General features: G+C 42.3%; 1 protein-coding gene across 4 annotated transcripts in view; it reads right to left on the bottom strand.

Moving 5' to 3' along the window:
- Nucleotides 1-24,230, bottom strand: part of ABCB1 (ATP binding cassette subfamily B member 1) — a 100,234-nt gene that overhangs the window by 7,170 nt on the left and 68,834 nt on the right. For 3 of the 4 annotated variants that reach the window (XM_065938644.1, XM_065938641.1, XM_065938642.1), the window contains 5 exons: nt 23,077-23,280; nt 11,159-11,259; nt 9,844-9,984; nt 7,009-7,165; nt 6,325-6,522 (listed from right to left, as the gene is read on the bottom strand). In XM_065938644.1, the coding sequence (XP_065794716.1) occupies nt 6,325-6,522; nt 7,009-7,165; nt 9,844-9,984; nt 11,159-11,259; nt 23,077-23,280 (801 nt within the window). Of the gene's footprint in view, nt 1-6,324; nt 6,523-7,008; nt 7,166-9,843; nt 9,985-11,158; nt 11,260-21,968; nt 22,002-23,076; nt 23,281-24,230 lie in introns of those variants that run through there. The other variant, XM_065938645.1, reaches the window with a different exon arrangement.

Raw genomic sequence — 24,230 nt, 5'->3', positions numbered from 1 at the left:
TGATTTTTCACAGGAAAAGTAGCCACGATTCGATTGTAAATAAGGAACTGCTATGACCACATAACAGGCCTGGAGGTCACATTTCTGATCTGACCTGTTAGGATCAGGTTTTTGAGGACTCAAATGAAACAGAAGTGAGCATGGGAGGGTGCCGCTCTCTCTCTAAATAGCTGTTGATCTTAGGAAAGTGAGTTAGTATCTCAGTTACTTTGCACATAAAAAGGGAACGATTATAATCCCTAAACTCCAGAATTGAGGATTAAGTGACGTCAGTATGGACCCCACTGAACACAGTGCTAGGCACAGAGTATGTGAAGGACTGTCTGTGGTTTGGAACGATGCCTGTGTGATGTACTTGGAACCACAGCAGATGGATAGATGTCTGAGGGGATAAAAGGAAGGACAGACATCTACAGCTTACCCAAAGGAGCAGGAGGGAGAGCCCGGCCTTTCTCTAGGAACCTGGCTCCCCTTGGATCACCCTGCAGAAGCCTGGGGCGTGCCCATTACAGCCTCGCAGATAAAAACCCTTCCTCTCTGATGGAGACATATCTGCCCCAAAGATCTACTTTGCAAGAGAATTCTGGCATTCAAGTGAGAGCTGCCATAACCGCTGAAGAAGACATCAGTGACTCAACTTCAAGCTTTTCTAATACTGATGAGTATATCCTGAGCTATAAATATAACTCTGAATCCCATGAGCCTGACTGCACGCCTCTGGGAGACAGCTGGCCAAGGACAGGGAACATACGGGCTTTGCTGCAGGAAGATGGCTTCTATTTGTGAAACTAGCAGGTGCAAAGATGGATGGAAAACACAGCCATGACCTTATTAGTACCAAGCCCAGTTGCCATGGAGACTATTCCAAGCATCTATGCTCTAGGCTTTCTCATGGTGTTAAGTGAAAGTGGCAAGTAGAGGCTGAAGAGAGGAAGGAAAAGCCACACGAGGATGGTTAAAAGTCGTATAGCAGGTCACATTAGACGGGACACTGCGTACTGGAGAAATGAAGAACTGAGGAAAGAAAAAAAAAATTTGTTTTCCCATTCTTATACCCCTAAGGGGCTTCCCTGGTGGCTCAGATGGTAAAGAATCTGCCTGTAATGCAGGAGACTCAGGTTCAATCTCTGGGTTGGGAAGATCCCCTGGAGAATGGCAAGTCATTCCAGTATTCTTGCCTGGAGAATTCTATGGACAGAGAAGCCTTGGGGCTACAGTCCACGGGGCTGCAAAGAGTCGGACACAACTGAGCAACTAACACATACACACACGCACACACACACACTGCTAGGGAAAAAAAGACACTGTTTAACTAATATAATCAGATGAATATGAATGATCCCTGCAAACTTCAATGAGTCTTTCCATCAGACATATAATAAGATGCTTAGAGCTCCTCATCCCCACACTATACACAGCTACTGCTAACTATTTAAAACTTGTGTTTCCTAAAGGATCCTTTCTTGAGAGAAAATATGTTTAAAAGTCCAAATGTAAAAAGATCAATGCACATCTTCTGTGGCTGAGGCACGGGTGGTGGTCTGAGGAAGACCAAGGAAATCCAGTGAGTCTGTCAACACTGCTCAAAAGATACTGGCCTAAATGAAAATCTCAAGTAACACACTGGCAGTATCAATGAAAGGCTAAATTAAAATGATGAGCTATCCCTATTCTAGACTTAAATCTACTGCCTGATTTCAGTAGCACAATCAAATGTTAAAGATGTATCATTTTCCGGTATGTATTTACTCTGAAATAATCATTTTAGATAAGTTACTGAGCACTGATTATTATAGGTCCTGTGATTAAGTATGCCTCATGCACTCTCTCATTTCCTCTTGACAAAACTTGCAAGATAGGTGTGACTTTAAGGCCCATTTTACTGATGAGGACATGAGCAGAGTTTGGTCACTTGTGCAAGGTCACATTCTTAGTGACTGAGGGAGCTCAGATCTGCACACTACAGGTTAGATTTTGGCTACACAATGGTTGAGAATTGAAAAATACTTTCTGTCTTCTTTCAAAAGAACAATGTGTCCATCTTAGCCCAGGTACCCAGTGGGTAATAGCCAGATGACAGGCTTCTAGCTGTGTCCTAAGAGGGAGACAGGACTCTGATGGTGGTGTGTAGGATAGGCAAGGGGAGAAAGGAAAGGTCAGGGGAAGACTCAAGACTCGAGGGAGTCTCAGTGAAGCTAATGAATGTAAGATTCAAGGACCCTCATCTGCAGGCAAATGCTGGGAGTTAAACAATGTCCTGGGTGAGGGGAGGCCAGGCTTTTCTGGGTAAGCCTTTAGGATAACTTGCCTAAAAAGGAGAGGGATCAGCATCCTTAAGACTTTAATATTTTGTTGTGAATTTTTTTCATTAGAAGCAAATATTTACTCTTGTGACTAATTCTGTATTCCTAACTTCGGACTCTTTCAAGTATAGTCCCTGAAATTGTACCACTTTCAGGCCCCACAAAACTCAGAACCTCTACTCTGAACAATCCCATAGCTTCATTTTCTAAGACTTGCCACAATGTGACCTGAAACTTGCAAAGTTACCAGTTCAGTGGTTCTCAAAGTCTGGCTGGCATCAGAATCATCTGGGAAAGTTTAAAAAATGAAAAGGCCGGGTCCTAATCTTTGTGAGTGAGCCAGGGTGGCTGCATTCTCTGTGAGCTCTCCAGGCCATTTGGACCCACACCAGTCTGAGAACCACCACTCAGGTCAGTGTTGGTAAGTGTGACTTCAGGCTTGCTGATGGTCACGAGGATTTCCTGACCTCAGGGTCAAGTCCTTGCTTCAGTTCTTACAATCAAATGACGCTCCAGTCCCCAGACTCATTTTTTTTTTCATGGCAGTAAGAACTAATCGCTAATAGCCTATTAGCTTAGTCTTTTCCAAGATCACTAACTGATGCTCATAAACAGAACGTGGCGCATTGACTAGCCGTTATTGTGGGCACTTCCACTAAGGAGTCTGGCTGCGGTGTGGCATGTGGCAGAATCTCAAAGGTCCAGTGCGAACACACAGGAGCAGATCACCGTCTTCCTCCAACAGATGAGGGCGCTTTGTTTCTGATCCGAGCATCATCACTGTTGTCCGGAGAGGGTCATTCTCCTATGCACTCAGCATTCATTTCCATATTCTTCTGTGTCTGTCCTCTCACCTATCAAGGGACTGGAGGACTAAAATCTATTTCCTAGGCTCCCTTCTGGTGCCAGAAGTAACTGAGGTTCTATCAGTGAGATGCCCTGTGCAAAACCTGGAAAGCAGAAGCTGTGGTAAACTATCACACGTGTTCCGGCAGAGAGGAGTTTTTGCAACCACCAGATTCTGTTCTTGTGTCTTTAGGTTCAGAGCAGCTGTGACATGGGCATAAGTTCCGGCAACTTCCTGGCCACAAGATCCCAGCTGCGGTGCTATGATTTCAATGCTGGGAGCGCTGACTTTGACTTCCACTCTTCCAATGATTATGTAAGGACTGAATCCCCCTCATTAAACATGCAGCTGCTTGAAATATCCACAGCACTTGGTTTCCTACACTGAACCATAACTGATATGGTTCATGTCTTTAATTTTGCTCTGCTGTGTTAATGCATGTGGAGAATAACCATTTATTTCTTTACGTTCTTGTAGTCTGACTATTTTACTGTTTACCATTATTGCTGCTTTCAACTCCAACACTTTGTTGTTACCAAGAGTTTTTCCCACTACAGTGACTACTAGTGCAGTTAGCGGGGCAGGGTCGGGAATGAAAGTTTTTGCCTTTCCTAACTGGGTTAGCAGCCTGCCAGGCTGCTCTGTCCATGGGGATTCTTCAGGCAAGAATGCTGGAGTGGGTTACCATGCCCTCCTCTAGGGGATCCTCCCGATCCATGGATTGAACTCATGTCTCCTGAGCCTCCTACATTGGCAGGTGGGTTCTTTACCCACCTGGGAAGCCCAACTTATGCTACATTAGGAACAAATCACTCATCAGCCACAGTTCACATTATCTCTTTCATCAAACAACATCTTGATTGCACACCCTTATAGCCTTATGCCTCTAGTTCTAGTTTTCCCTTAAGAATCAACCCTAGATCTATCATCTGTTTAAAAAAAAAATTTTGGCCACACTGGATGGCATGTGGAATCTTAGTTCCCCCACTAGGGATCAAACCCACGTTCCCTACATTGAAAACATGGAGTCTTAACCAATAGACCACTGGAGGAGTCCCAAAGTCTATCTTCTTTAAGTCATGGAGGGATATGCCCTATCTCTTCAGTTAAAATCTTTAAGCATCCCCTCTAATTCATTAGAGATTAACATATAACATGCTGCTGAATAAATGTTTCTTAAGGACCACGACCACAGTCTCAGAGTCAACATTTCCTTCTCTGACGGCTTCATTCGTCAGGAAGGTCTTCATTGAGTTCTCTGTCCAAACTTTAATCATGAAACTGAAGCATGAAGTCAGAATTCACAGAAAATATGTCATAAGGTAGTGAAAATAAGGAACCGAGCTTAAAGAAGAACAAAGCATACATAACTGTCACAGAATAGACTCACTAAAGGCACAAGTGTCTCTGGATACAGTAAGAAATACTTATGATCACTGCGATCACTGTGAGGAAGTGAAAAGAGCCCTCACCTACGGGAGAAAATTCTATTTCCAGTCCATCATTAATGCAAGTAGGACCCATAAGGAGCTGGCGGGCATCAGTCTCACTGTACAAAGCAGTGTCTGTCCTGGCTGGGCGGTGCCCAGGCCATTCCAGTTGGTGAATATTTTGGATGTCACCCCTGAGTATAACCAATAACTCAAGGCCTACATAATGGAAATGTTTTGCTATAAATTTCACTCTTTCCTAATTTGATTCTTTTCTAGTCCCCATTACAGTCATTTAAAAATTCACTATTTGGGGGAGTTCCCTGGCGGTCCGGTGGTTTACAACTTTGTAATTTCACTGCAATGGCCTAGGTTCCATCCCTCATCAGGGAACTAAGACCCCACAAGCTGCACAGTGAGACCAAAAAATAACAATAAAAAATGTCCCTACTCCTTTCACAACTCCTATCTCGTTCCCAGCACCTAGGATAGTCCCTGACAAGCACTCATTGACAGTTTACTGAATCTCCCATGAATAAATCGGACCCTTCACTTACCCTTTTAGTTCAGAAGGAAAAGAGAATCCCTCTATGTTCTTTATCTGTTTCCCAAATTTGTTGATATCGTTTTTTTTTTTTTTCCTTAGAAGGTGTCTGAATTTCCTTTCTCCATCAATGGTTTTATCCGATCTTCAGCCATAAAATTATTCAAGAGTCCCCACGATAAACGCCTTCCCTGGGCTCTGCCCCATCACTTTCCTTCCTTCTCCTCTGATCTGCACTAGTCTACACACACTTCATCTCCGTTCCTGTCCTAACCACACCTCAGCCATGCTCAACACTTTTCTCCCAGCACCACTCCCCTGAGAAGACTGAAATATCAGAAGCAGCCCATTAATTGCCAAGTCCTCCCATGTCTTTTAAGCCTTCATCTTACCCCGTCTCTCCACGGCATCTGTCACTGGTGACCACCTTCTCCTTGCCATCCCTGGCTTCCATCTTATTTCTCTCAGCACCCCTCCTCTGCCTTTCAGGATTTCCTCCCCCCCCGGATCCTCTCATGTAAACTGAGACCAAGGGAAGGGGGACAGCAGGCAAAAAGGCTGCTTGCAGAGGAGGGGAGGGTGGTAGAGCTGAGGGAAAGGTTGGACAAATTGGCTGGAACAGTGGACACAGCTCTGAGACTGTATCAAGGAGGTCAGACTTTAAGTGGAATCATTATTGAAAAGTTTGTAAAGCCATGGCTTATAGTCGAGAATTAAATACATCTAGGCATTAAGAAGATGAAAAATTTGGAATGAGCTGAACAAGAAAGGATGCTCAGAAGGACCTAGAGATTATTATACTAAATCAAGTAATTCAGACAGAGAAAGGCAAATATCATATGCTATCACTCATGTGGAATCTAATTTTTTAAAATTATATAAATGAACTTTACAAAACAGAAAGAAGACTCTCAGATTTCGAAAACACACTTACAGTTACCCAAGAGGAAACATGTTGGAGAAAGATAAATTAGGAGCTTGGGATTAGCACACACAACCTCTCTATATAAAACAGATAATGGACAAGGACCTACTGTTGAGGGAATGCTACTCAATATTGTGTAACAACCTGTATGGGTGAAGAACCGGAAAAAGAGTGGAAATATGTATAACTGAATTGCTTTGTCGTACACCTGAAACTAACACAACATTGTAAATCAACTACACTCCACAAAAAAATAAAGAAAACGGTGTGCTCACCACTGTGCCAGCCAAGGGGTCATAGAACCGCTCCAGGAGTTGCACAACCGTGCTCTTCCCGCAGCCGCTGCTGCCCACCAGGGCCAGCGTCTGGCCCTTCTTCACCTCCAGGCTCAGCCCCCGAAGCACTGGGATGTCTGGTCGAGTGGGGTAGTTGAACACGACTTCATTAAAAGCCACATTTCCTTCCATTGTACTCTAAAATCAGAACAATAACAGTACATTTGATTGTTGCAATCCTGAAAACTGACTTTAGAGCCAACCCTCTGGACTGCCAGTTATCAGAAGGCAGCAATTCTGGATTCCAACCAAGCTTCAGTTGTAACTGCTAAAAAGTAATACAGAAGATCTAAAAGGGTTGGTGTTTCCACAGCATGTCTCATTAACACAATACAAATGTGATGACCCAAAGCTATAACAGAATAACCTACACATAATAAAACCTGATTCGCAGGATTTGTGTATAAAATGGGCAGTATTCCTATATCCCTGTGGCTTTGTTATATAAAAGTACTAGATGTTAACATGTATCAATATTATCAGCATTTATTAAAATGAACCCATGATCAAAAAAGTTTTATTTTACCACCAGCAAGTAAAAGCACAGCTTTTATTAAACTTCCACATAGAATACATTCATTCATCAGTTAGGAGCAGATCACAGAATCAAAACATGAAACTGACCGGCTTTAGGCCTTCTGTGCTGTAGCTGTCGATCAGAGGAATTTTTTCAATGATATTGATGACGTGGGCTGCTGACACCTTGGCCTTGGCGTAGTCAGGAGCAAATGAACTGACCTGTCCCACAGCCATGGCACCAAAGACAATAGCTGAGAACACTCTGCCAACAACAAAGACAAAACGCGTCAAGAGTTAATGACTGCAATGCCAAAAGCGTGACACATCTACAACCTGAGAGCTCTGCCTCGAAGAATCACAACACGTTAGTAAAAAAATAAAACAACATTTTCCTTATAAGTTCATATCAGGGTGGCTACCTGATTGCAAAATCACCCCATGCTTCATCTCTCTTTGGGTTTTCACCTTCTTATAATGTGATCTTGCAGCTTCTCCATGGAAGAAGTGGGATTTGTCTTCCTACCCTTGGAATCTGGGTTGGCCTTGGGATTTGCTCTGGCCAACAGGATGTGGTGGAAGTGACGGTTTCCAGCTCCAAGCCTATGATTCAGGGGGCCTTGCGTGCTCCTGTCTCTCTCGTTCTGCCACAACCACAACCCCGGCTGGCCTGCTGCAGGACAAGGCACAGACAGAAGAGTGTTGTGTGGGCCCCAGCCAACCAGCCCACTGCTCATTGCACACACGCGTGAGTCCAGATGAAATCTACTCTGCCTAGCCCAGATCAGCAGAACTGCCTGGCTGACCCAGACTTAAGCGCCAAGAACAAATGTTCATGATTGTACATTCCTGGGGGCTAGCAGGGGGCTGTCTTGCAGCAGTATCTGTGGCCATCGATAATGGATACAGGCAGTTTTGCTGGAATTGGATCAGAGTCTTAGAAAACCCGTGAGCCATGCAGCAAACAAGAGAGTTCCTTAAACAGCCAGATAATGTGCTGCTCTCAAGAAGCACTGAGTTCTTTTGGGGTTTTTTTTTGGCCATGCTGCAGCTTCTGAGATCTTAGCTCCCCCTAGGGATCCAAGCCAGGCCACAGTACTGAAAGCAACCTAGTCCTAACCACTGGACCACCAAGGAAGTCCCTGCATCACCATTCTTAATCTACAACATGAGAATCATAGCAGCTTCAAGTCGGGAAGGACTTCACGGGATGTCAAGTCCAGCTCTCCAAGTTTGTGCCAGGGCACACACCCCAAGCCAGCTCCCACCCTTTGTTTTAGGAAGGAGGAAGTTTGCTGGAGGAAGTCTTTTGTTAAAAAGTTCCTTTCCAAATCAAAGAGAAATGTACATCCTTTTGCCTAATACTGCCCTTCAAAGAACTGGAATATTATTTTAAAAGCCCTTTGCATCTTTGGAAACTCCTTTCACTCCCAACATTCCAGCTGCCCTTCTCTGGACACATTGATCAAAATGTCTTTTTAAACAGTGGGCCTAGAACTGATACAACATTAGGGATCTTCCCAGGATAATACCGTGAGTCCATCAGGTCCGTTTCTTTGGCTCTATGCCTGAGCTCACGGAGCACACAGCGCTGTTTCTAAACACCTCTGAACAAATCACTCAGATGGTTCATGTGGTCTTCTTATCTAGACCTGTGGGATCTTTTTCAAATATAGCTCTTCAGACAGGTCTCACCTATCTCCTACTCAGAAGACTGATTTTCCGAATCTAACAATCCAAGAGTCGGCAACTTCCATCAGCTGAATACCTTAACCTCAGAGTAAAGCACTAATTTGGACTCTGGTGACTCAGACGGTAAAGAGTCTGCCTGCAATTTGGGAGACCCGAGTTCAATCCCTGGGTCCAGCAGATCCCCTGGAGAAGGAAATGGCAACCCACTCCAGTATTCTTGCCTGGAAAATCCCATGGACAGAGAAGCCTGGTGGGCTACAGTCCATAGGATTGCAAAGAGTCGGACACGACTGAGCGACTACACTTTCACTTTCAAAGCAATAAGTATCAAATAATTATCTAATCAAAGCACCAATACCAGTGATGCCTGAATACAATCTTTCGGTCATAGTTATAAAGAGCATCTGCATATCATCTGTTAGATAGAGGTTGAGTGGAAATTTTACAATCTTCTGTTGGGGTCATCCTGAGAAACCTGGAATGCATGCACAAATCGATGTCTAAATAGGATGTAAATATTATACTGACACATACTTCCAAGTTTCAATGATGCTGGTTTAAATGTAAAACTGTGTCACCACTGATTATGGTATGCTATCAAAGGGCAGCTCAGACATCACCAAATCAAGAAACTCAGAAAAATTACACTCACTTTTCACTACCAAACCACATATTTTAGTTTAACTGTATATTCAGTATTTTAGAAGGAAGTCCAGGCCTGTCTTCTGACTCAGGTACAGTCTTCTGCATTTCACGGTGATGAGCCAGATATTCCCATAGGGCTTTCCTTTTTCATTCCTCAATTTCTCCAGCTCTTACCTTCTAATTCCTTTTCTCTTATCAAGCAAAGCAAATGTATCCTAGAATATTCCAGGGCTCTCAGAACAGTGCTCCACATCTATTCTTTAGCTGCCCTGTTCAGAATCTTGTCAAAGGAACCAGGTATTTGATTTTGGGTGAGTCTTCTTCCCAAACATCCATCCCCTTGCTGTATCACAACCCCACCTAGCCATGGATCTGAGAAGGTCAAATGTGTGAGTCAGTACTGGGGAGAAGGGCAGATACCAATTTCCCAGCTGAAATGGGATGCCTTCAGAGTAACACACGGAGACTCAGAGGCAAAACGCCAACTTCTGAATCACCAAAATCTCTTCATGAAGCTTCACAGTAAGGCTTCCTATCCAGGCATGAAGCACATGCACCTTGGTTTCATCTCTAGAGCCCGGCTGTCAACAGGAGCCCCATACTTACAAGAGAACATCCTGAAACTCCATGATGCCCTGAGCCACCAAGTAGGCACCAAACCGGAAACAGCCAGCATAGGAGAAATACATCATTGCCTGGGTGATGGAAAATGTAATTCCAAAGACATGTGCTTTCCTCAAAGAGTTTCTGAAAAGAAGACATTCTGACATTTACTTGACTTTCATTTCTCAGTCCTTAAAACATAATCTTTGATGTGTTAGCAGTAGGGGATGGTGGCATAGCAGACAAAGTGGGTTTCATTTCCAAAACACTAAGTCTGGTCCTCACATCTCCACTTCAACGGAGAACTAACCACACCTCAAAGTGCTGAGGTCAAGGTAAAATAAGCCAAGGACAAGAAGAACAGTTTGTTAGGGGTTAATGCACTCCTTCCCTTTCCCCCCACCCGTGGACATGTAACACGTATATACTCTACACTGAACAAACGCTCAGCACGTGTAGACCCAACACCCATAAGCTGCAGGGGAGTGAGGGCCATGCAGAGGTGCCAGGTGTGTTCTTGTCCTTTGGGACCCAGGAGTTGACTTGGATTATTCATGCAGTGGAAGATTACCTTATAACATGTTACAGCATGAAAGGAGGAGGCACTAACCCTCTAGGGGGTTTAGGGAAGATGCCACCAGGGAGTTAACAGGGTGGTTTTGAGCCACATGGAACTGGGTGATGTGGGCGCAGACTGGTGAGTGGGCCTGTTTCAAGCAGGGCAGCTAAGCTTCTGTTTCGAGTACTGGGATTTAAACAATTCTTTTCCTGTAAAAAGGCTCTACTATAAAACCCAAATCTGCTCCTTTCATCATATAAGAAACAAGAGAGTCAAAGAGGTCGGGCCTGCTTGTATCCACGTGACTTTTTAGAGCACTCACCATGAGTTCATTAAAGGACAAAGGGTCTGCACTGGAGACAGGTAAAGAGAAGAAGGAAGGGAGGGTGTCCTCAGGAAGCACCACCCCCTCAAGCCTCACAGACGCCCCAAATTTCATGTTCCACAAAGAAGTCATTCCCAGCAGGGTCATGTGGTAGGGTCACCGCACAAACACAGGGTCAGAAGCATTCTCAATATTCTCACTCCCTCCTCCGCCCTCAGATACCTGCTCTCATAGGTTCTACCTCAGAGACATTCTTGCCTTAGGTCAGGTCCTGTGATTCCTCTCTTGGAGAATTACAACTGCTTCCCAATTGGTTCCCTTCTAGAAGTCTCTCCACTTACTCCCTACCTTCTGGTCAAAGTAATTTTCCTGAAAACAAACCTGATGATTGAAAAACTCCCCATACTCCCCTCCTACTAGTCAGTGGCTATTACCTGTATGGTACCTGCAAACTCTGGGCATACATATATTCAAACCTCTCCTCCCGAGTCAAAGAAACAACAGTCCGGAAATTTTCTATCGCTTCGGTGGCAATCTGCAAAAGAGAACACTCCGTCACTAAAGGTACAAAAGTCAACAGTAGCAATGAGTTGGAATTCCACTAAAGAGATTAATATTATATATTAAATAATATTTATTATGACCTCCGAGTTTCTTTGCTATGGAAAAAGATACTAAGTATGTTATCAAATTGACTTTTTAGATCTGGAAAGAACATGAGCTAATTTAAACTCCTCTCTGCAGAAAGATTCTCAAGTGCAACAGATGAAGGCCCTTACCTAAAGCCACATAGCTTAACAGGAGCAAAAGTAACCTGAGAACTCAGTATTTTACCTCTATTGAAGTGCTCTTTCTTCTATGATGGTCACATTTTAAGTTCATAATTATTATATATAAATTATTATATCATTATAATTGCTATTATTAAAAATATGTAATGTTTATATTTTTCTCTGCATAATTGTCATTTGAGACAACTAAAGACTATTTGGAAAATACTAAAAAGATAAAGAAGGTAATGAAAAGTTACATATTGGTATATTTTACATAATAGCTTACATGCTGTTATTTTCTAAAAATATACCTGTTTAACAAAATTGGACTGAAGTTCTATGTGTGGCTTTACAGCCTTATTTTTTACTTTAACAAATATCAAAAGCCTTTTCCAAGGTTGTTAAATATATATACTAACAATGGGTTGTTTAAAGGGCCCCTGAACAAAGCTTTTACTGAACAAAGTTTTCAATTCTTATTAAAAAGAATGCTGTGAAAACATCCTTGCACATTTATGTCCCTATTAAATTATTCTCTTAGACATTCTTAAAAGTGAATTAACAAGATCAAAGAAAATAAACTAATTTTTAAGGAGTGTAGCATATATTAACAATTTGTTTTCCAGAAAGTTTCTATCATTTGATTATGCTTTAATTGAAAGTTAACTTCCAACAAGGCTATCTCATTAGGACAAGTACACCATTACCACCTTTTAGAGTCTGGGTAAAAAGGCTATAGAAAACACAGAAAACACCAGTGTACATACAAAATGATATTTCAGCCTGCTTCAGTGTGGGACCTTAAAACATCTCTCTGTCTTGTTCTCCTCATCTATAAAATGAGGATAGACAAGAGGGTCTCTGAAGTCCCTTTTAACTCTAATTTTAAGACAAATAATTTTTAGATTGTAAGTCTAAATTATAAATCACTAAGAGAAATTACCCATATTAAGATGTTCTTCCTTTCTCTGGCCTCTTCCTGGTCAGAACTGACTCTAATACAGACAAATTCAATTAGATGAGAGTGATTTACGGCACAAAAATCACAAATCCAAAATCTCGCTTATTCTTTACTGAATCCTACACCAGTACCTAACTTCAAAGATAATAGTGAATATTTGATAGGACATTGTTGGTTTTAATGACTAATGCAAAAGGCTACTAGAAGAAAGAAACTAATACCATATTCTTAAAAACAAAAAAAGTATTTTAAAAATAAAGCTAAAAATATTATATTCTAACCCAGCAGGCCAACGAGACTGAACTAAGTTTACCATAAGCTACTAACAGATACAGGGAAATCTCCAGATTCAATTTATGTTAGAATATTTTATGCAATTATTTACATATTATAAAAATTATACTTATTTTAGAAATACTAACAGTGAAGAAAGCAAAAAGTTAGAGGAAAAAATCCATCTCCAGTCAAACCCTCAGAGATAACTGGTGGTAGAAATATTTTCATTTATGAGGCTTCAAACAAAGAAAAGAGGCTTTCTGTACATTAGTTAAGAAAATTCAGCAAACTTTAAAACTGCTGAAAAAAAACAGACCTTACTGTGAATTTCTTTCTTTTTTTTCTTTTTTTTTTTTTTTCAGTGGGTTTTGTCATACATTGACATTAATCAGCCATAGTGTTACACGTATTCCCCATCCCGGTCCCCCATCCCACCTCCCTCTCCACCCGATTCCTCTGGGTCTTCCCAGCCCACCAGGCCCGAGCACTCGTCTCATGCATCCCACCTGGGCTGGTGATCTGTTTCACCATAAATAATATACATGCTGTTCTTTCGAAACATCCCACCCTCACCTTCTCTCACAGAGTTCAAAAGTCTGTTCTGTACTTCTGTGTCTCTTTTTCTGTTTTGCATATAGGGTTATCGTTACCATCTTTCTAAATTCCATATATATGTGTTAGTATACTGTAATGTTCTTTATCTTTCTGGCTTACTTCACTCTGTATAATGGGCTCCAGCTTCATCCATCTCATTAGAACTGATTCAAATGAATTCTTTTTAACAGCTGAGTAATATTCCATGGTGTATATGTACCACAGCTTCCTTATCCATTCATCTGCTGATGGGCATCTAGGCTGCTTCCATGTCCTGGCTATTATAAACAGTGCTGCGATGAACATTGGGGTGCACGTGTCTCTTTCAGATCTGGATTCCTCAGTGTGTATGCCCAGAAGTGGTATTGCTGGGTCATATGGTAGTTCTATTTCCAGTTTTCTAAGAAATCTCCACACTGTTTTCCATAGTGGCTGTACCAGTTTGCATTCCCACCAACAGTGTAAGAGGGTTCCCTTTTCTCCACACCTTCTCCAGCATTTATTGCTTGTAGACTTTTGGATAGCAGCCATCCTGACTGGCGTGTAATGGTACCTCATGGTGGTTTTGATTTGCATTTCTCTGATAATGAGTGATGTTGAGCATCTTTTCATGTGTTTGTTAGCCATCTGTATGTCTTCTTTGGAGAAATGTCTCTTTAGTTCTTTGGCCCATTTTTTGATTGGGTCATTTATTTTTCTGGAATTGAGCTTCAGGAGTTGCTTGTATATTTTTGAGATTAATCCTTTGTCTGTTTCCTCATTTGCTATTATTTTCTCCCAATCTGACGGCTGTCTTTTCCCCTTACTTATAGTTTCCTTTGTTGTGCAAAAGCTTTTAATTTTCATTAGGTCCCATTTGTTTATTTTTGCTTTTATTTCCAATATTCTGGGAGGTGGGTCATAGAAGATCTTGCTGTGATTTATGTCGGAGAGTGTTTTGCCTATGTTCTCCTCTAGGAGTTTTATAGTGTCTGGTCTTACATTTAGATCTTTAATCCATTTTGAGTTTATTTTTTGTATGGTGTTAGAAAGTGTTCTAGTTTCATTCTTTTAGAAGTGGTTGACCAGTTTTCCCAGCACCACTTGTTAAAGAGATTGTCTTTTTTCCATTGTATATCCTTGCCTCCTTTGTCAAAGATAAGGTGTCCATAGGTTCATGGATTTATCGCTGGGCTTTCGATTCTGTTCCATTGATCTATATTTCTGTCTTTGTGCCAGTACCATACTGTCTTGATGACTGTGGCTTTGTAGTAGAGTCTGAAGTCAGGCAGGTTGATTCCTCCAGTTCCATTCTTCTTTCTCAAGATTACTTTGGCTATTCGAGGTTTTTTGTATTTCCATACAAACTGTGAAATTATTTGTTCTAGTTCTGTGAAAAATACCGTTGGCAGCTTGATAGGGATTGCATTGAATCTATAGATTGCTTTGCGTAGAATAGCCATTTTGACAATATTGATTCTTCCAATCCATGAACGCGGTTTGTTTCTCCATCTGTTTGTGTCCTCTTTGATTTCTTTCATCAATGTTTTATAGTTTTCTATGTATAGGTCTTTTGTTTCTTTAGGTAGATATACTCCTAAGTATTTTATTCTTTTTGTTGCAATGGTGAATGGTATTGTTTCCTTAATTTCTCTTTCTGTTTTTTCATTGTTGGTATATAGGAATGCAAGGGATTTGTGTGTGTTAATTTTATATCCTGCAACTTTACTGTATTCATTGATTAGCTCTAGTAATTTTCTGGAAGAGTCTTTAGGGTTTTCTATGTAGAGGATCATGTCATCTGCAAACAGCGAGAGTTTCACTTCTTCTCTTCCTATCTGGATTCCTTTTACGTCTTTTTCTGCTCCGATTGCTGTGGCCAAAACTTCCAACACTATGTTGAATAGCAGTGGTGAGAGTGGGCATCCTTGTCTTGTTCCTGATTTCAGAGGAAATGCTTTCAATTTTTCACCATTGAGGGTGATGCTTGCTGTGGGTTTGTCATATATAGCTTTTATTATGTTGAGGTATGTTCCTTCTATTCCTGCTTTCTGGAGAGTTGTAATCATAAATGAGTGTTGAATTTTGTCAAAGGCTTTCTCTGCATCTATTGAGATAATCATATGGTTTTTATCTTCCAATTTGTTAATGTGGTGTATTACGTTGATTGATTTGCGGATATTAAAGAATCCTTGCATTCCTGGGATAAAGCCCACTTGGTCATGGTGTATGATTTTTTTAATATGTTGTTGGATTCTGTTTGCTAGAATTTTCTTAAGGATTTTTGCATCTATGTTCATCAGTGATATTGGCCCGTAGTTTTCTTTTTTTGTGGCATCTTTGTCTGGTTTTGGAATTAGGGTGATGGTGATCTCATAGAATGAGTTTGGAAGTTAACCTTCATCTGCAATTTTCTGGAAGAGTTTGAATAAGTTAGGTGTTAGCTCTTCTCTAAATTTTTGGTAGAATTCAGCTGTGAAGCCATCTGGTCCTGGGCTTTTGTTTGCTGGAAGATTTTTGATTACAGTTTCGATTTCCTTGCTTGTGATGGTTCTGTTAAGATCTTCTATTTCCTCCTGGTTCAGTTTTGGAAAGTTATACTTTACTAAGAATTTGTCCATTTCATCCAAGTTGTCCATTTTATTGGCATAGAGCTGCTAGTAGCTTACCGTGAATTTCAATGTAATGATTTTAAGAAGTATTTATTTTCTAGGCACATTTTTTCTACCAACAGTGAGTATTGTTTCGTTTGTAACGTCATCACTTTATAGAGTTGGTGGACAGCCCAATAAAAGTGAGAGTTCATGAGTTACACGCCTTGAATAGGGAGTAAAACAATATAATCACTGCACAATCATCTTTATCTTGTCACAAAGAAGAAATTAGGAAAAGGCTTAATTAGTATTCTGCATCCTCACAGCTTCATTTACTCCAAATTTTACATAGAGACCCAGTAACCACTATGAGGAGAGAGAAGTTGTAATTCAAGAGGAGGAAATCAATAGCACTGGATTTCCCTCAGAAGTCATCATGTACTCAATAATTTTTAGGAATGCAAAAAATATGCATAGGTTTCCTGAAAAACCTCACACTTCTCTTCCTACCCTTGTAGCAACTCAAGTGTGATTACGATTTTCTTTCTAAAAAAGAAAAAGCACCTATTCTACAAAAATGTTCATTTGTGAATAATGTAACAGAAATCAATGGAGCAGAGATCACGAGCAGTGTAGAGGTTTTAAGAGGCGGCTCTGACATCACACAGTCCTGCTCTGCACTGCTGGACCTGCTCCGTCCTTCTAAGGGAAACCAACAGATATGATACTGGTCCCCACCTTAGTAGGGAATATGGTCACTAATCATAAACAAGTGGGAAAGAAACATCAAGTGCTGAAAAGTGCTAGCAATGAACTCGAATGTCAGGAGAGACCTCTCAGAAGAGCTGTAAAGACCAGAGGGAACCAGCTTGGAGTTTTCTAGGAACTGAAAGAAGGCCCGTGAGGCCAGGGCAGGGTGGATGAGGGAGACAGCAGTGCAAGACAGGGTCAGAGAAGTCATCATGGGCTGAGTCATGCAGAGTTTTATAAACCAGGGTTGATTTTACTGCCAGAGTGATCAGAAGTCACTGGAGGGGTGGAGGTTCAGTTCAGTTCAGTTCAGTCAATCAGTCATGTTTGACTCTTTGCAACCCCATGAACTGTAGCACACCAGGCCTCCCTGTCCATCACCAACTCCTGGAGTCCACTCAAACCCATGTCCACTGAGTCAGTGATGCCATCCAACCATCTCACCCTTTGTCGTCCCCTTTTCCTCCTGCCCCCAATCCCTCCCAGCATCAGGGTCTTTTCCAATGAGTCAGTTCTCCATATCAGGCGGCCAAAGTACTGGAGTTTCAGCTTCAGCATCAGTCCTTCCAATGAACACCCAGGACTGATCTCCTTTAGGATGGACTGGTTGGATCTCCTTGCAGTCCAAGGGACGCTCAAGAGTCTTCTCCAACATCACAGTTTAAAAGCATCAATTCTTCTATGCTCAGCTTTCTTTATAGTCCAACTCTCACATCCATACATGACCACTGGAAAAACCATAGCCTTGACTAGATGGACCTTTGTTGGCAAAGTAATGTCTCTGCTTTTCAATATGCTGTATAGGTTGATCAGAACTTTCCTTCCAAGGAGTAAGCGTCTTTTAATTTCATGGCTGCAATCCCCATCTGCAGTGATTTTGGAGCTCAGAAAAATAAAGTCAGCCACTGTTTCCCCATCTATCTCCAATGAAGTGATAGGACCAGATGCCATGATCTTAGTTTTCTGAATGTTGAGCTTTACACCAACTTTTCACTCTCCTCTTTCACCTTCACGAAGAGGCTCTACAGTTCTTCTTCACTTTCTGCCATAAGGGTGGTGTCATCTGCATATCTGAGGTTATTGATATTTCTCCCAGTAATCTTGATTCCAGCTTGTGCTTCCTCCAGCCTAAGGTTTCTCATTATGTACTCTGCATATAAGTTAGATAAGCAGGGTGACAATATACAGCCTTGATGGACTCCTTTCCCTATTTGGAACCAGTCTGTTGTTCAATGTCCAGTTCTAACTGTTGCTTCCTGACCTGCATATAGGTTTCTCAAGAGGCAGGTCAGGTGGTCTGGTATGCCCATCTTTTTAAGAATTTTCCACAGTTTATTGTCATCCACACAGTCAAAGGCATTGGCATAGTCAATAAAACAGAAATAGATGTTTTCCTGGAACTCTCTTGCTTTTTCGATGATCCAGCAGATGTTGGTCATTTGATCTCTGGTTCCTCTGCCTTTTCTAAAACCAGCTTGAACATCTGGAAGTTCACGGTTCACGTATTGCTGAAGCCTGACTTGGAGAATTTTGAGCATTACTTTACTAGCGTGTGAGATGAGTGTAATTCTGCGGTAGTTTCAGCATTCTTTGGCATTGGAATGAAAACTGACCTTTTCCAGCCCTATGGCCACTGCTGAGTTTTCCAAATTTGCTGGCATATTCAGTGCAGCACTTTCACAGCATCATCTTTCAGGATTTGAAATAGCTCAACTGACATTCCATCACCTCCACTAGCTTTGTTTGTAGTGACGCTTCCTAAGGCCCATTTGACTTCACATTCCAGGATATCTGGCTATGGGTGAGTGATCACACCATCGTGATTATCTGGGTCGTGAAGATCTTTTTTGTACAGTTCTTCTGTGTATTCTTGCCACCTCTTCTTAATATCTTCTGCTTCTGTTAGGTCCCTACCATTTCTCTCCTTTCTTGAGCCCATCTTTGCATGAAATGTTCCCTTGGTATCTCTCATTTTGTTGAAGAGATCTCTAGTCTTCCCCATTCTATTGTTTTCCTCTATTTCTTTGCATTGATCTTATCTCTCCTTGCTGTTCTTTGGAACTCTGCATTCAAATGAGTACTCTTTCCTTTTCTCCTTTGCTTTTCGCTTCTCTTCTTTTCACAGCTATTTGCAAGGCCTCCTCAGACAGCTATTTTGCCTTTTTGCATTTCTTTTCTATGGGGATGCTCTTGATCCCTGTCTCCTGTACAATGTCACGAACCTCTGTCCATAGTTCATCAGGCACTCTGTCTATCAGATCTAGTCCCTTAAATCTATTTCTCACTTCCATTGTATAGTCTTAAGGGATTTGATTTAGGTCATACCTGAATGGTCTAGTGGTTTTCTCCATTTCTTCAATTTAAGTCTGAATTTGGCAATAAGGATTTCATGATCTGAGCCACAGACAGCTCCTGGTCTTGTTTTTGCTTGACTGTATAGAGCTTCTCCCAGAGAAGGCAATGGCACCCCACTCCAGGACTCTTGTCTGGAAAATCCCATGGACGGAGGAGCCTGGTAGGCTGCAGTCCATGGGGTCGCTAAGAGTCTAACATGACTGAGCGACTTCACTTTCATTTTTCACTTTCATGCATTGGAGAAGGAAATGGCAACCCACTCCAGTATTCCTGCCTGGAGAATCCCAGGGATGGGGGAGCCTGGTGGGCTGCTGTCTATGGGGTTGCACAGAGTCGGACACGACTGAAGGGACTTAGCAGCAGCAGCAGCATAGAGCTTCTCCATCTTTGGCTGCAAAGAATATAATCAATCCGATTTCAGCACTGACCATCTGGTGATGTCCATGTGTAGAGTCTTCTCTTGTGTTGTTGGAAGAGGGTGTTTGCTATGACCAGTGCGTTCTCTTGGCAGAACTCTATTAGCCTTTCCCCTGCTTCATTCAGTACTCCAAGGTCAAATTTGCCTGTTATTCCAGGTGTTTCTTAACTTCCTACTTTTGCATTCCAATCCCCTATAATGAAAAGAACATCTTTTTTGGGTGTTAGTTCTAGAAGGTCTTGTAGGTCTTCATAGAACTGTTCAACTTCAGCTTCTTCAGCATTACTGCTCGGGGCATAGACTTGGATTACCGTGATATTGAATGGTTTGCCTTAGAAACGAAGTGTCTGTCGTTTTTGAGATTGCACCCAAGTACTGCATTTCGGACTCTTTTGTTGACTGTGGTGGCTACTCCATTTCTTCTAAGGGATTCCTGCCCACAGTAGTAGATATAATGGTCATGTGAGTTAAATTCACCCATTCCAGTCCATTTTTGGTTGCTGATTCCAAGAATGTCGATGATCACTCTTGTCATCTCCTGTTTGACCACTTCCAATTTGCCTTGATTCATGGACCTAACATTCCAGGTTCCTATGCAATATTGCTCTTTACAGCATCAGACCTTGCTTCTATCACCAGTCCCATCTACAACTGGGTGTTGTTTTTGCTTTGGCTCCATCCCTTCATTCTTTCTGGAGTTATTTCTCCACTGATCTCCAGTAGCATATTGGGCACCTACTGACCTGGGGAGTTCATCTTTCAGTGTCCTATCTTTTTGCCTTTTCATACTGTTCATGGGGTTCTCAAGGCAAGAATACTGAAGTGGCTTGACACTGCCTTCTCCACTGCATTCTGTCAGATTTTATTGCCAGTATGATCAGAAGTCACTGGATGGGTAGAGGTTAGCAAGATCTTATTTGTGTTTGTAAGAGATGACTGTGGCCTCTGTCAGACAAATATAAAAAGTAGACAGACAGACCAATTAGGCTGCTGCTATGTGACTTTGGGCAAATTACCTGACTCCTCTGAACCCTGAGATTTATGATCTAACAGGGTAAATCAAAATGGTTATTGAGAGTATCAAGTGAGAACATGTAGCATTCTTCGTATGATGCCTGGTACATAATAAACAATCAATAAATGGTAGCCTGAGAATGACGATCAGATGGGAGCTGACTTTTACTATTTCATAGACTGGTTGGTGCAGCAATCACTTCCCCTGCCTGCTTTTATCTCTCTCACGAATCACCACTGATTTAGAGCATTTACCTCACTCCCGAGCTTTATCATGAAAACCTGCTCTACTCAAACACATCCGTTTCCATCTGCACCCCTTCACCTGCCCCACCTCCAACAAATTACCAGAGTCTTAAAGCTAACGCAATACTTCGAAGATGAAAACCTGTGGCTTGCAATGAATCAGCTTCCGACTGATCATCTTCGTACAAACAACCTAAACCTCCTCTCTGGGACACTTTGAACACCTCCATAAACGATGACACTAGAAGCAGTAATGCACTTTCTTTGTATGCACATTTTTTCATCTTCTCATTAGATGAATCAACACATAGGGGAAAATCCCACAAAGTACAGGATTAAATGAAGTGACTGGTCACAGGACGGCTCTCTGCCAGGGGCCCATGTCACCTGGGCCTGACCACACCCAACGTCTGAGGCCAGCGCCATCCTGCTGGACTTCAGGACCAGGCTTCTGACTGCCCAAAGGGAAACCTCACACGAGGACTTTCTCCCCCAGACAATCACCGAGAAGCACTAAAGCTGATCTAAAGAAGTTTCCTGAAGGAATCCCAAGGACACAGGGTACAAAGTCAGAGGAGATAGCAGGGAGGCAATGGAAATAGTGTGAGTGCTGACACCAACCAAAAGGACTCCTTTCATCATCCTTCTCGGTGAGGTGCCTGGCCCAGAGACAAAGTACCCAAGGCCATGGGATCTGGGTCTCTGGATCTGCCTGGGTCGCTGCCTTGGCTCTTAGGAACCGTGGAGGGTCCACGGGTAGATGTATCCCTATCCTAGACGGTAGGCCTGGTTCTGAGGGAGCTCTGCTCTGACCACTCATTTCTGCAACGATACAGATGATGTGATATCAGACTGTGTCCCGCTGTCAGCACACCTCTGTTTTTCTTTTTTTTAATGGAGGATAATGCTGACACTGCTGTGCTGGTTTCTTCTGTACAACGTGAGTCACTCTAAGTGTACGCACATCGCCTTCCTTCTGAACCTCCCCCTCCCCTCCGTCAGCACGGAGCACTGAGTTCAGTCACCTGTGGTAACAGCAGCGTCCCACCAGCTGTGTGTTTTACAGGTGGTGGTTGGTATGTGTCTAAGACCTCTTTGTTTCTTAACTGAGGTACAACTTGGGAGCATGAGTGTCTGGGTTTGAATCGAGGCTCTGAAACTTCTGAGCTCTGAGGCACTGGGGGCATTAGCTGCCTGTGCCTCAGCCTCACCTGCGAAAGCAGCTAACAGAGGAACCTCTCTCACAGGTCGCCCTGAGGAGGACAGCAACTGCCGTATACGCACCTGTTCAACAGCAGCTCTACTCAAACTCGGGAACAACCTAAATGAAGAAAGCGTTTGACAAAGAACAGACACATGTGTAACTGAATCACTCTGCTGTACACCTCAAGCTAACACAACAGTGTTAATCAACTGTACTCCAATACAAAGTAAAACTTTTTGGGGAAAAAGGGGGGAGATTCAAAATGCAAATCAAACAATGATAACAAACAGGCAAGCAAGCAACATGCTCCCCCCACGCCCAGCAAAATGTGTTAGGATAAAGGGTAAACGGGGCTTCCCGGGGGGTTCAGTCAGTGGTAAAGAATTCGCCTGCCAATACAGAAAACAGGAGACGCAGGTTCGATCCCTGGGTTGGAAAGACCTTCTGGAGACGGAAATGACAACCCACTCCAGTTATTCTTGCCTGGGAAATCCCATGGACAGAGGCTCTTGGCAGGCTATAGTCCACGGGGCTGCAAACAGCTGGACATGACTGAGCGACTGACAACAACAATAACAGACGGCAAACACAAGTAACATGAAGGGAGGAGGTGTAATGAAAGCGAGAGAGTGATAATATTTTAGCCAGTTAGAGTGAATACCTTCAAGACTTTTCAATTTTTAAAAATCTCCCCTCCCCACATCTAATTAAATAGGCCTCCTTTCCTCAATAAAGCAATGGATTTCTGGAGAAAGGAGAAGGAAGGAGAAAAAGTGATATGAAAACAATTGTCTGCAACTAGAAAAGTCCCACAAAATTAGTCGTCTGTCTGTGAGTCTAAGAATTTGCTTTGCTACTTTTCTTCAGTTTGCAATCTGCTGAACAAGTGTCAAATAAGACTGCTTTGAGGAATGGTTAGAAAAACATTCTCAGGGACTTCCCTGGTGGTCCAGTGGTTAGGACCCCTGTGCTCCTAATGCCGGGGGCCAAGGTTCAATCCCTGGTCCAGGAACTAAGATCCCACAGGCTACAACTAAGTTCAGAGGCCACAACGAAGCCTCAGCACAGTCAAATAAACAAACACAAAAGCCACCCTCAGAGCATAGAAAGTAGCCACGACTAACAGAACAACACTGCTTTGAATATTTCACTCTACCCAGGTCAGAAACTTTATCTCATCTGACTCACCTTCCCAGCACCTTCCAGTTCTTTCTTATCTTTCAGGGCGTGTCCAGAGAGCATTTTCATTTCAATAACTCCTGCTACTGCAATGATGGGTACAATTGCTAATAGGAGAAGTGTCAACTGCCAGCCATAGATGAGGGATATAATAATGCCTGTGCCAAGATTTGCAATGTTCTGGGTAATTACAGCAAGCCTGGAACCTATAGCCTGCAAAACAAATGGAAAACACCATTAGACACCTTCCGATCATCTCTGAAGTCCATGCTCATGTATTTTCTTAGGGACTGTGAAAATTCAGCTTTGTGAAAAATCTCAAATCCTCGGTTATGAACTAATAAGTTAGTAGTAAAAGTTTACATGTAACTTTATTTGGTTTCCCAGATGAGGATTTCCATGACTTCAGAATAAATACAGAAAGTAGGTCAATAATTCAGAGTTCAATTACATATTTCTATCTCATTTGATTTTTTAATACCACAAAACTTTTCATCAAACAATGACAACATGATCCCTAATGCAAGCTCTGCAAATTAGCAAGATAAAAAAGTCTGACAATTATGTTCAACTGGGACTGTTGGAAATTTCCAATGTTAGATGCATGACTACCCATAATTTAAGCCTAATATTGTCACTGAGGATATCCAAATATCTTGTGGCTTATTTGAGATGCCTATTGTGTTAAGAGGGCTTCCCAGGTGCTATAGTGGTCAAGAATCCACCTGCCAATCCAGGAGATGCAGGTTTCATCCCTGGGTCGGGAAGATGCCCTGGAGCAGGAAATGGCAACCCGTTCCACTATCCTTGCCTGGAGAATCCCATGAACAGAGGAGCCTGGTAAGCTACAGTCCATGGGGTCACGAAAGAGTTGGACATGACTGAGCTAGAACTAGAAAGACTGTATTCAGAAAAAATACACAGAACTGAATGTTATGGAATTTAAATTTACGATACTAAGCAGGGATCAGAACCTTCAGTTTACATGCCAGAAGGAGCCTGAAGCATAACTGTCAGAAGCATTCAGTTATTTCCAACTGAAAAGTCAGAAGTCAAAATACAAAGTCAGTTCACTTCACTACTCTACACCTCTCTCCCTTACCCTGGAAACACCCCACAACCTCAAGCCTTTCCAAATTCCTGCTCTGGCCCATGTCTTATCA

Source organism: Muntiacus reevesi, chromosome 6 (assembly GCF_963930625.1).
Source record: "Muntiacus reevesi chromosome 6, mMunRee1.1, whole genome shotgun sequence".
NCBI lineage: Eukaryota > Metazoa > Chordata > Mammalia > Artiodactyla > Cervidae > Muntiacus > Muntiacus reevesi.
This window is presented reverse-complemented; position numbering and strand designations above follow the sequence as displayed.